The following is a 12876-nucleotide window of genomic DNA, read 5'->3' on the forward strand; positions in this document are numbered from 1 at the left end:
CAAAAGTTTGCTTGTGTGCCGTGGTGATCCGTTTTCCTCAGGCAGCCTCTGGTCTGCCATGTAGACTAGTTTGCATTTTAAATAATTGGATGCATGCCCAAGATTCATAAAGCAAGTCCTTAGAGACCTACAAAGAGACTTAGACTCCCACACAATAATAATGGGAGACTTTAACACCCCACTGTCAACATTAGACAGATCAAAGAGACAAAAAGTTAACAAGGATATCCAGGAATTGAACTCAGCTCTCCACCAAGCGGACCTAATAGACATCTACAGAACTCTCCACCCCAAATCAACAGAATATATTCTTCTCAGCACCACGTCACACTTATTCCAAAATTGGCCACATAGTTGGAAGTAAAGCACTCCTCAGCAAATGTAAAAGAACAGAAATTATAACAAACTGTCTCTCAGACCACAGTGCAATCAAACTAGAACTCAGGACTAAGAAACTCAATCAAAACCGCTCAACTACATGGAAACTGAACAATCTGCTCCTGAATGACTACTGGGTAAATAACAAAATGAAGGCAGAAATAAAGATGTTCTTTGAAACCAGTGAGAATAAAGACACAACATACTAGAATCTCTGGGACACAAAGCAGTGTTCAGAGGGAAATTTATAGCACTAAATGCCCACAGGAGAAAGCAGGAAAGATCTAAAATAGACACCCTAACATCACAGTTAAAAGAACTAGAGAAGCAAGAGGAAACACATTCAAAAGCCAGCAGAAGGCAGGAAATAGCTAAGATTAGAGCAGAACTGAAGGGGATAGAGACACAAAAAACCCTTCAAAAAATCAATGCATCAAGGAGCTGGTTTTTTGAAAAGATCAACAAAATTGATAGACTGCTAGCAAGACTAATAAAGAAGAAAAGAGAGAAGAATCAAATAGACGCAATAAAAAATGATAAAGGGGATATCACCACCGATCCCACAGAAACACAAACTACAATCAGAAAGTACTATAAACACCTCTACCCAAATAAACTAGAAAATCTAGAAGAAATGGATAAATTCCTGGACACATACACCCTCCCAAGACTAAACCAGGAAGAAGCTGAATCCCTGAATAGACCAATAACAGGTTCTGGAATTGAGACAATGATTAATAGCCTACCAACCAAAAAAGTCCAGGACCAGACGGATTCACAGCCGAATTCTACCAGAGGTACATAGAGGAGCTGGTACCATTCTTTCTAAAATTATTCCAATCAATTGAAAAAGAGGGAATCCTCCCTAACTCATTTTATGATGCCGACGTCATCCTCATACCAAAGCCTGACAGATACAACAAAAAAAGGGAATTTTAGACCAATATCCCTGATGAACATCGATGCAGAAATCCTCAATAAAGTACTGGCAAACCGAATCCAGCAGCACATCAAAAAGCTTATCCACCACGATCAAGTTGGCTTCATCCCTGGGCTGCAAGGCTGGTTCAACATATGCAAATCAGTAAACGTAATCCAGCATATAAACAGAACCAAAGACAACCACATGATTATCTCCATAGATGCAGAAAAGACCTTTGACAAAATTCCACCGCTTTTCATGCTAAAAACTCTCAATAAACTAGGTATTGATGGGACGTATCTCAAAATAATAAGAGCTATTTATGACAAAGCCACAGCCAATATCATAGTGAATGGGCAAAAACTGGAAGCATTCCCTTTGAAAACTGGCACAAGACAGGGATGCCCTCTCTTACCACTCCTATTCAACATAGTGTTGGAAGTTCTGGCCAGGGCAGTCAGGCAGGAGAAAGAAAGGGTATTCAGTTAGGAAAAGAGGAAGTCAAATCGTCCCTGTTTGCAGATGATATGATTGTATATTTAGAAAACCCCATCATCTCAGCCCAAAATCTCCTTACGCTGATAAGCAACTTCAGCAAAGTCTCAGGATACAAAATCAATGTGCAAAAACCACAAGCATTCCTATACACCAATAACAGACAGAGAGCCAAATCATGAGTGAACTCCCATTCAAAATTGCTTCAACGAGAATAAAATACCTAGGAATCTAACTTACAAGGAATGTGAAGGACCTCTTCAAGGAGAACTACAAACCACTGCTCAGTGAAATAAAAGAGGACACAAACAAATGGAAGAACATTCCATGCTCATGGATAGGAAGAATCAATACGTGAAAATGGCCATACTGCTCAAGGTAATTTATAGATTCATTGCCATCCCCATCAAGCTACCAATGACTTTCTTCACAGAATTGGAAAAAACTACTTTAAAGTTTATATGGAACCAAAAAGCCTGCATTGCCAAGTCAATCCTAAGCCAAAAGAACAAAGCTGGAGGCATTAATGCTACCTGACTTCAAACTATACTACAAGGCTACAGTAGCCAAAACAACATGGTACTGGTACCAAAACAGAGGTATAGACCAATGGAACAGCATAGAGCCCTTGGAAATAATACCACATATCTACAGCCATCTGATCTTTGACAAACCTGACAAAAACAGGAAATGGGGAAAGGATTCCCTATTTAATAAATGGCGCTGGGAAAACTGGCTAGCCATATGTAGAAAGCCGAAACTGGATCCCTTCCTTACATCTTATACAAAAATTAATTCAAGATGGATTAAAGACTTAAATCTTAGACCTAAAGCCATAAAAACTCTAGAAGAAAACCTAGGCAATTCCATTCAAGACATAGGCATGGGGAAGGACTTCATGACTAAAACACCAAAAGCAATGGCAGCAAAAGCCAAAATAGGCAAATGGGATCTAATTAAACTAAAGAGCTTCTGCACAGCAAAAGAAACTACCATCAGAGTGAACGGGCAACCTGCAGAATGGGAGAAAATCTTTGCAATCTACCCAACTGACAAACGGCTGATATCCAGAACTTACAAAGAACCTAAACAAATTTAGAAGAAAAAAATCAAATAATCCCATCAAAAAGTGGGCAAAGGATTTGAAGTGTCTACTTCTCAAAAGAAGACATTTATGCAGCCAACAGACACATGAAAAAATGCTCATCATCACTGGTCATCGGAAAAATGCAAATCAAAAACACAATGAGATACCATTTCACAGCAGTTAGAATGGCGATCATTAAATAGTCAGGAAACAACGGGTGCTGGAGAGGATGTGGAGAAATAGGAACGCTTTTATGCTGTTGGTGGAGTGTAAACTAGTTCAACCATTGTGGAAGACAGTGCGGTGATTCCTCAAGGATCTAGAACTAGAAATACCATTTGACCCAGCGATCCCATTACTGGGTATATACCCAAAGGATTATAAATCATGCTACTGTAAAGACACATGCACACATATGTTTATTGTGGCACTAGTCACAATAGCAAAGACTTGGAATCAACCCAAATGTCCATCAATGATAGACTAGATTAAGAAAATGTGGCATATATGCACCATGGAATACTGTGCAGCCATAAAAAAGGATGAGTTCACGTCCTTTGTAGGGACATGGATGAAGCTGGAAACCATCATTCTGAGCAAACGATCACAAGGACGGAAAACCAAATACTGCATATTCTCACTCATAGGTGGGAATTGAACAATGAGAACGCTTGGACACAGGGTGGGGAACATCACACACTGGGGTCTGTTGTGGGGTGGGGGGAGGGGGAGAGGGATGGCATTAAGAGAAATACCTATTGTAAATGACGAGTTAATGGGTGCAGCACACCAACATGGCACATGTATACATATGTAACCTGCACGTTGTGCCCATGTACCCTAGAATTTAAAGTAGAATTAAAAAAGAATAATAATTGGGTGCATGCATACAGATGGCATCAGGCCATCTGTATCATTTTTTGCCTGGCTTCTCTCACTCAGCATAGTTATTTGCGGTTGGTCCATGCCATTGTGATACAAGTCATTCATTTCTTTGACTGCTGAATTGCATTCTGTTGTCTCATGCTTAGTTGAATTGGGGGGTGTGTTCAGTTAGGCATATTGAAGTATTGTTTATATACAAGAACATTTACCCCTCGTGGGTACAGTTGGGTAAGTCCTAACAAGGTCTCGCGGATCACCACTGCAGTCAACATGGCACCTGCCTGCCACTCCAGGACCCCTCACCCATGCCGAAGTCACCAGTCCCCTCTCTCTCTGGGCCCAGCTCCCACCCAGCTGTTCTCTTCACCACAGCTTTGTCTCTTGACGGTATCACGTGCAGGCTTTTGGGATGAGTCCGTGTTGTGTGTCATAATTCACAGAATCCTTCTGTTTTATTTCACTTCATTTTCCACCTGAGACTGTTGTAGGTCTAGTGTTGTGAGGGCACACCTCGGGGATGCCTACATATGTCCTGGCCTGTGTGTCCCGGCTGTGTCCGGGCCTGGCTGCTGCTCCTGTCCACTCTGGTATCCCCCTGGTAGCTGCCCTCCCCTCTGCCCCAGTTTCGGCCCTTTGCCCACTGGGGCTCTTTTGTGAGCCGAGTCATCAGGGCAGCAGGGGTGGCGCTGATTAATTTCCTGAAAGCCGCTGTTTCCCTGATGAGAGCGTTGGGCGATTAAATGGGCACAGGGCCTTGGAGAGTGGCTTGGCTGTGAATAAATGACTGGAGGGAGGATGCTGGCGGGTAGCCTGGTGGCCGAGGGCAGGGTGTCAGCAGGAGTGGCTGCTTATCTGACCAAACGTCAAAAATCAGTGTTTTATAGATGGAAGGATGAGTCGGCTGGGGATGAGGGCAGGGTGGAATGTGTGACCTTTGGGGACAGCTCGGGGCTTATGATGTCTACGAAAGAGACCAGGCACATAGAAGCTTCCGATATACGTTAAAGGCTAGCGGCCAAAAGGGAGCTTTAAGAGAGACGTTTGGAAAAGGATGAAGACGCAGGTTCTTCCGGGTTGCTGCTCTTCCGGAGCTCTCTCCACGGCTCTCTCCACGGCTGGGGTGTAGTGACTGTGGGGAGGGGCTGTGTTTTCAGCTTTTTGTCCGTCCCCTCCTTTGTCCTGCTCTGTCCTTGCCGTTTATGGTCTGATGTGTGAGTCTGCCTCTGTCATATTTTGAATGAATGCATGACATTATTGTGCCAGTAACCTGTGCAATTCCTTGTCCCCTTGGTGTAGACCAGTTGAAGACCCTGCAGAGGAATTACGGCAGGCTGCAGCAGGATGTTCTCCAGTTTCAGAAGAACCAGACCAACCTGGAGAGGAAGTTCTCCTACGACCTGTAAGTGCACCTCAGAGTGCGTGCCACAGTACAGGGTGCCCGCCACCGGGGGCAGGGGGTTAAGCTGAGGGTGGCGGATGGAGACGTAACCTATGATAGAGCATGCACCTTCTGCTCCATGCAGGACTGAGAAAGGCACGGGCCCCCGGGCCCCTCTCGGATTCATGTCCTGCACAAACGCACAAGGAGGCCAGCTCTCAGCAGGAAACGAATTTCTCAGCATGTCTTAAAATGTAACTTAAAACCTCTGTCAGGCACAGGTGTACTGGTGAAGTCAACAACATAAAGCTTTAAAAATGTGTTTCACAGGTGCCCACGTGAGCTAAATCAGATTCGTGGACTAAAAGACATTTTGGCAAAATATTGGTATAGTAATAGTTTATTGCCTGGTGATCACGGTGTGGGCATTTTGGGTTTTTTTTAAGACTTTTCAGTGATTTTCCAAATTTTTGCATTAAGTACAGTGAGAATGGAGTACTTTTATAATCAAAGCCAAGCAATATTAAACTATTGAAAAGTGAGCTAAGCCCCGTGGGAAGATAGTAAAAACCAGCTTACAGGTCACAGGATAAGGTTGTGTTTATTTTTTCCACTTTTTTCCCTCATAAAAACAATACAGCTAATGTGTAGGCAGTTTGGGATTCAGAGAGAACCAGCCACCCACAGCCCAGCCCTCATGACTGCCCTTTTCCCTTTGACTTAACTCTATCCAGTCCATGCCCAAGTTCACACGAATGTTTACTTAATTGCAGTCATCATCAAAAAAATTTAATCATTCTTTTACTTACTTGTATTATGTATGTGTGTGTGTATATGTGTATATATATGTGTGTGTATATATGTGTGTGTGTGTGTGTGTATATATATATATATATATATTTTTTTTTTTTTTTTTTTGAGATGGAGTCTCACTCTGTCCCCCAGGCTGGATGGAGTGCAGCAGTGCAATCTCAGCTCACTGCAACCTCCACCTCCCAGATACAAGCAGTTCTTCTGCCTCAGCCTGCTGAGTAGCTGGGATTACAGGTGTCTGCCACAATACCCGGGGTTTCTACTAAAACCGTGTCATTGGTCAGGCTGGTTTCAAACTCCTGACCTCATGATCTGCCCCCCTCGGCTTCCCAAAGTGCTGGGATTACAGGTGTGAGCCACTGCACCCGGCCACAAAAATTTTATTTTTAAAGCAAAATTAGGTAGATATACAATGATAAAAAGGGATTTTAAGGATAAAAATATCCATTGCCATAATTTTTCTCCTAAATAATGACAACACATTAGCTATAGGATCTTTTTTTTTTTTGGAGATGGAGTTTCGCTGCTCTGGTTTCCCAGGCTGGAGTGCAGTGGCGCGATCTCGCTTCACTGCAACCTCTGCCTCCTGGGTTCAAGTGATTCTCCTGCCCCAGTCTCCTGAGTAGCTGGGATTACAGGCACGCGCCACCACACCTGATTAATTTTGGTATTTTTAGTAGAGATGGGGTTTCACCATATTGGCCAGGCTGTTCTCAAACGCCTAACCTCAAGTGATCCGTTCGCCTTGGCCTCTCAAAGTGCTGGGATTACAGGTGTGAGCTACTGCGCCCAGCCAGCCTCTTATTTTTTAATTTTTAAATTTAAAAAAGTATATTACTTGGATTATATTTAAAACATCCATATAGCTCCTGTCTTTTAAAAATTACTATTTTGGATTATTTCCTTCTAAAAGGCTCATCTGTAGTTTAGCCTGTTGCTGGGTGTGAATTGTCAAATTGCATTCTGAAAGGATTTGAGCCGTCTGCATGGTCACCAGCAACCTGGGAGAATCAGTTGTCTCACATGCATTGCGTTCTTGGGGATTTCCATGTTCCTCCAAAACATTGTCCACCTGCCGTAATATCTTCCTACTAACTTTATAACCATGTACAACTGAAAACATGAAGCCCCATGTACACGTCTCTGTAGAGGACATGAGCAGCCAGTCAGTAGAAGGGAAATGTGATTGTCACTCGTGTGTGGAACCTTATTCAGCTATGCCAGTGGTTCTCATGTGGGGGAAGTCTTGTCCCAATAGGCCTTTGGCAATGTTTGGAGACATTTTCGTCTGTCACGGCTTACAAGGAGGCTGCTGCTGGCATCTAGTGGGTAGAAGCCAGGCACACTGCTAAACATCCTATAATCCACAAGACAGCTTCCCACAGTCACGTTTTATCTGGCCTAAAACATATACAGTGCTAAGGCTGAGAAACCTTGAGTTAGGCTGATAATTAAAGAATTGCATTTAGACAGAAATGAAGTACCTCAGTCTTCTTATTCATCCTTAAAGACACCTTAATACAAATATTTCCCTCATATAGATTGAAACATAAAAAGCCACAAATGGCCTCACTTGATAAATGTTGCCCCAGAAGGTTTTGACCTAGCTGGAAATCAGAGCCCAGTGACAAAGAAGGAATCTCTGCTCCCCATGTAGGAGAGCTTGGGCCCAGGCGATGGGTGGACACCTCTAAGCTGGGCTGGAGACACTTGTAGGATGCACTCCTTTTGCTCCTGGCAGGTCGATACCTAGATTGAAAGCTCTTTCTGGCTGCGTCTGTTTCACTGCTTGTGCCCAAGGCCCTGTACCAGATATGCGATGCTTCCCAGGGATAATGTTCGTGGAGTGTTGGAAGCAAAAAAGAGCTAGTTATTCTTAACTTTCTTTGGTTTATAGGCCCTTTGAGAGAATCTGATACAAAGTACGAACACTTTGTCAGCAAACTTATAAATGGACACCTGCCTAAAGTGTGCAATTTGTGCAAATTCTTCGGGCCCTCCCTTAATTCTGCACTCCCTCCCTTAAAACATCCTGTCTGGTCTAATCCTTCTATAGAAGGCAGTGCCAAGAACACAAAAGCTGATGGAAAGGCCAGGTTTCCTGATGTACAAGGTAGTGTTCTTAGCGTTCTTTCTGTTTGAATCAGCCAGCACACATCCCACTTTTTACTCTCCTACACCTGTGGCAGGCATCGCTAAGCAATCACTGCTCTCCATCTGAAAATAGCCTTGCGTTCTTTCTCCCTGAAACACCTGGAGTCAGCACATGAGATGAACCACTCGCCATCTCATCTCCCTGCTATGAGGAGACAGTTTCCAGTGTTGATACTGGAACGTAAAGTAATACAGTGATGGTCGGTGCCCTGGGTGATGGAATCACCTGCCCCCATAGATCCTTGTAGTGAACACGTTCCATCAGTGGTACTCTGGCCATCAGTTGCCCCAGTTAGAATAATCACTAGTGGCCAAGTCCTGTATTTCTCTCCAATTTAGCTCCAGTTAGTGCTGGAATATTTGCCAGTTACGTGTAAGAAAAAGCCAACCTGAGTCTTCAGGAAGAAACGCTATCACAATCTGCATGACCTTTGTCTCAGAATTGAGGATGGAGGTAGTTCGGCTCCTGGCTCTCAAGCTGGAACGTGGAAAGCCGCACTTCATCTGCAAGGCTGGGAGATAAAGGCTCTTTGTACTTGATTTTAGCGGGGCTGGGAGCTGGGGCAACCAGTACTTCCCCTTTGCAGGTTTAAAGGTTCAGGGATAGCAAATGACCTGCTCATTCAGTTCTACAGTATACAGACAGCTTTTTGTTCGCTCTGTTTCGGCTCCTGTGCACTAGTCTACCACCTGTGGCTTGTATGTTTGTGAGCATTGTATTTAAATGAAATTTTCACCTGATCTCTCAGCTGTCCCAGGTCAGGAACTCTGCACTGCATTGTTTCCGCAGCACCTGGTCCTCTTCTCCGTGTGTGGTACATTGTGACCCCATGGTGCTTTGCACTGAAGGGTATATTCCAAGAGTCAGAGGTTGAGTGTGGTCCTCACTCACATTTGGCTCTGAAATGCCTGCGACTCAGAAAAGGCGAGCTGTGTGGTAGAGAGAGCACGACAGGAAAGTGCCCTGGAGTCTGGCTTCGGTTTCCGCCTGTCTCTGACCCTGGTCCGTGCCAGACAACCGTGTCACCCCTTAGCATTCTTATTTACAAAATGAGTGGGTAATTCTCCTAATTACTTCATAGCTCTGGCACTTGTCGAAATGCTCTTCAAATAAATTCCAGGCAGAAAGCTGAAGCAATGCAACAACAATTCAGCTGAGTGTCCTCCAGTTCAAGTTTTGATACTCCCCACTTAGCACAGACCCCCGGGTTAAGGGGCTCCACCCCACACGCCTGCTCCCACTTCAGATGCCAGCCACAAGTCCCACGTGTCCCCCAGCCCCCCTCATTTCTGCCTGGCTGGCCACAGCTTTAGGATTACCTACCACCCCCTCAGGTTTGATCATTTGCCAGAATGACTGTCACGGAATTCAGGAAAGCTGTTTTGACTTCTGCACAACAGCCCAGTGGTAGAGTCCTAAGGTGAGGGCTGGTGCCATGGGGGGGACAGGAGCGGCCGCCCCGTGGAGTCAGCCATTCCCATCCAGTGCATCATGATATTCCCCAGCCCGAAAGCTCCCTAAGCCTTGTGGTCCGGAGTTTGTCTGAGTCTTTTATATAGCATGATTGATAAAACTGTCAGCCACGGGGTTGAACTCAATCTCCAGTCCTTCTCCCCACCCCGGAGGAGGTGGAGCTGAAAGTTCCAACTTTCCAGACATGTGGCGGGTTCTTCTGGCAGTCAGCCTCCGCCTGAAACTCTCTGACGCCCATCCTTCCCCACTCCCAAGACCCCTCATTAGTATAAACTCAAGTCTGGTCCAGAGGGGCTGGTTGTGACGAGCCAGATACCCCCTCAGGAACTTCCAAGGGTTTTAAGAGCTCTGTGGCAGTAGCCAGGGACGAAGACCAAAACATATATGTACTTTTTTATTCTACAGATTGTATGTTAAAAAAAATTTTTTTCCTAATCAGTAAAGTTCACTGCTTTAGAACAATGGGATGATTATTTTTAGTGTGTTTCTTTTAGTTGTTTAATCGTTGAACGCACACATGTTGCCCTGTCTTAAGCGCGCTCTTCAGATGAAGCGCCTGAAGCCGGAAGACAGTCCGTGTCTCTTATGGAAGTGGATGTCACCGTCCAGCAGAGACACAGCCACAGACATCAGGCCCTTCCTTTGCTTTCTCTCACCAAAGGAGCCAGTGCATCAGTCAGATGAAGGAGGTGAAGGAACAGTGTGAGGAGCGAATAGAAGAGGTCACCAAAAAGGGGAACGAAGCTGTAGCTTCCAGAGACCTGAGTGAAAACAACGACCAGAGACAGCAGGTAACTGGGGAATTTTTGCCAAGAGTTTCTAGAAGGTACCCCTATCCTGAAGCATTTTGTTTCTTTTATGTGCTGCCTGGCTTTCTCTAGACTCTGCCCTCCCTTGTGGGCTTGGCTCCCTGAGATACAACAAAGCAGAACCTGGTCCTGGGATGACTGGACCCTAACCAAGGGTGCTGGCCTCCAGTCCCACTTCCCAGGCTCAGGGCTTTACGGGAATTATCGTATTTACAGCTCGCAGCCAGCCTGGGAAAGAGTTGCTGTTTTCCTGATTTGAGGACCCCAGGCCCACAGGAGGGGTGAAGTTCTGTGGCAGCGTCACACCACCTGGTCAGTGGTAGAGCCCATCAAGGCCTCAGGTCTGGCCGGCTCCGTGTCTCGTGCTCTCATTCTGCCTCCCGTGCAGAGCACAGCCCACGAAGCTGCTGCTCGAAGCCTTCTGGGTGATCTTTGGTTGGTTTTTAAAAAACTATAGCAGCTTTATTAAGATATAATTTGCATTCCCTATGATTCATAGAAAATTTACAATTCATGGGTTCTGGGTGTATTCACAAAATTATGCAGCCATCACCACAGTCAATTTCAGAACATTTTTATTGGCACAAAAGAAACTCTGTATCTCTTAGTTCTCTCTTCATTTACCTTCAGTCCCCACAGCCTTAGACAGCCAATTGCTAATTTACTTTGTGTCTCTTGATTTGCCTCATCTGGACAATTTCCTGTCAATAGAATCATATATGTGTGGCCTTTTGTGTCTGGCTTTTTTTTGAGAGGGCATCTCGTTCTGTTGCCCAGGCTGGAGTGCAGTGGCGTGATCTCGGCTCACTGCAACCTCCGCCTCCCAGGTTCAAGCGATTCTCCTGCCTCAGCCTCCCGAGTAGCTGGGGTTACAGGCACCCACCACCAGGCCTGGCTAACGTTTGTACTTTTAGTAGAGATGGGGTTTTGTCATGTTGGCTAGGCTGGTCTCGAACGCCTGACCTCAAGTGATCCACCCACCTCAGCCTCCTAAAGTGGTGGGATTACAGGCGTGAGCCACTGCGCCTGGCCTGTCTGGCTGCTTTGACTGAGTATAAATGCTTCAGGGCTCATCAGGGTTGCAGCATGCATCAGTACTGCATTCCCTTCAGTGGCTGATTAATCCATCCTGTGGATGGACCACATGTGGTTTATTCGTCATCAGTTGATGGGCATTTGGAGTGTTTCCACATTTTGGCTATTATGAATAATGCCGTATGAACATGAAGCTTTTGTGTGGTCATATGTTTTCATATCTCTTGGATATTACCTAGGAGTAGAGCTGCTGGGTTATATGATAATCTATATTTAACCTATTGAGAAACTCCCAGACTTCTTCCAAAGTGGCCATACCATTTTCCACTCCCACCAGCAGTTTATGAGGGCTCCAGTTTCTTCACATCCTTGCCAACCCTTGATACTACCTTTTTCATGATACCCTTCCTAGCAGGTGTGGAGTGGTAGCTTATTGTCGTTTGGGTTTGCATTTCCCTAATAACTATGATATCCCTAATGATACTGAGCATCTTTTCACATGCTTCACTGGCCATTTGTATATCTTCTTTGGAGAAATGTCTATTCAGGTCCTTTGCTCATTTTTTAATTGAGTTATTTTTGAGTTGTAAGTTTTTAGAATCTATTTTACTAAAGATATAATGGACATATGATTTGCAAGTTTTTTTTTTTTTTTTCAATTCTGTGGGGTTTTTCACTTTCTTGCTGGTGTTTAGTTGAAGCACAAAAGTTCTTAATTTTGACAAAATCCATTGTATTTGTTTTTTCTTTTGTTGTGTGTTCTTGGTGGTGTATCTGGGAACACTTTGACCCGAGGTCTTGAAGATTTCCTGTTGCATTTTCTTCTCAGAGTTTTATCATTCTTAGTTCTTACATCTAGGCCTATGATTCATTTTCAGTTAATTTAATTCTTGCATATGGTGTGAGGTAGAGCTCCCGCTTCATTCTTGTGTGTGTGTGGATATCAAGTTGTCTCAGTATCACTTGTTGAAAGAAAGACTGCTTTTCCCCCACTGAATTGTCTTGGCACCTTTGTCAAAAATCAGTGTGCTGTAAGTATGAGGGTTTTCAGTGAGCCTGAGTCCCTTGGCTGTGTATGTCCCCTATGCTGCTTAGTACCCACTCCCTACCCCAGTGGGACAGAGTGGCTAGAATGCGCTGGAGTTGAGTAGCTTCCTTCTCCCATGTGGAAGTCTAGAGCTTACTGGAGTTGGGTGTTTCATTCCCCCAGGTCAGTTAGGCTCTGATAATATCCCAGCAGGGGCTCTGGGTAATACACTCCTCCTGAGGGCCAGCCTGGTTAAGGAGAACAGAGCTCTGTGGCCTGTTTCAGAGTGGTTCCTTTCTCCGGCCACCTGCTGGAAGCACAAGCCAATTTTTCTCTGATATTTACTGAGAGCCTGGTTGAGCTCCTAGGGGTAAAACTTGTAAGTATGGGAGCCCTTTACGACTGGGGCAGCTTTTTTA

General features: G+C 44.7%; 1 protein-coding gene across 2 annotated transcripts in view; it reads left to right on the forward strand.

Annotated features, from left to right (window-relative positions):
- LOC105498762 (golgi membrane protein 1) overlaps positions 1-12876 on the forward strand; it is a 76271-nt gene that overhangs the window by 51549 nt on the left and 11846 nt on the right. For both annotated transcript variants that reach the window (XM_011771089.2, XM_071077601.1), the window contains exons 5-6: positions 5064-5166; positions 10248-10377. In XM_011771089.2, coding sequence (XP_011769391.2) covers positions 5064-5166; positions 10248-10377 — 233 coding nt within the window. The remainder of the gene's footprint in view (positions 1-5063; positions 5167-10247; positions 10378-12876) is intronic.

Source organism: Macaca nemestrina, chromosome 14, assembly GCF_043159975.1.
Source record: "Macaca nemestrina isolate mMacNem1 chromosome 14, mMacNem.hap1, whole genome shotgun sequence".
Classification (NCBI taxonomy): domain Eukaryota; kingdom Metazoa; phylum Chordata; class Mammalia; order Primates; family Cercopithecidae; genus Macaca; species Macaca nemestrina.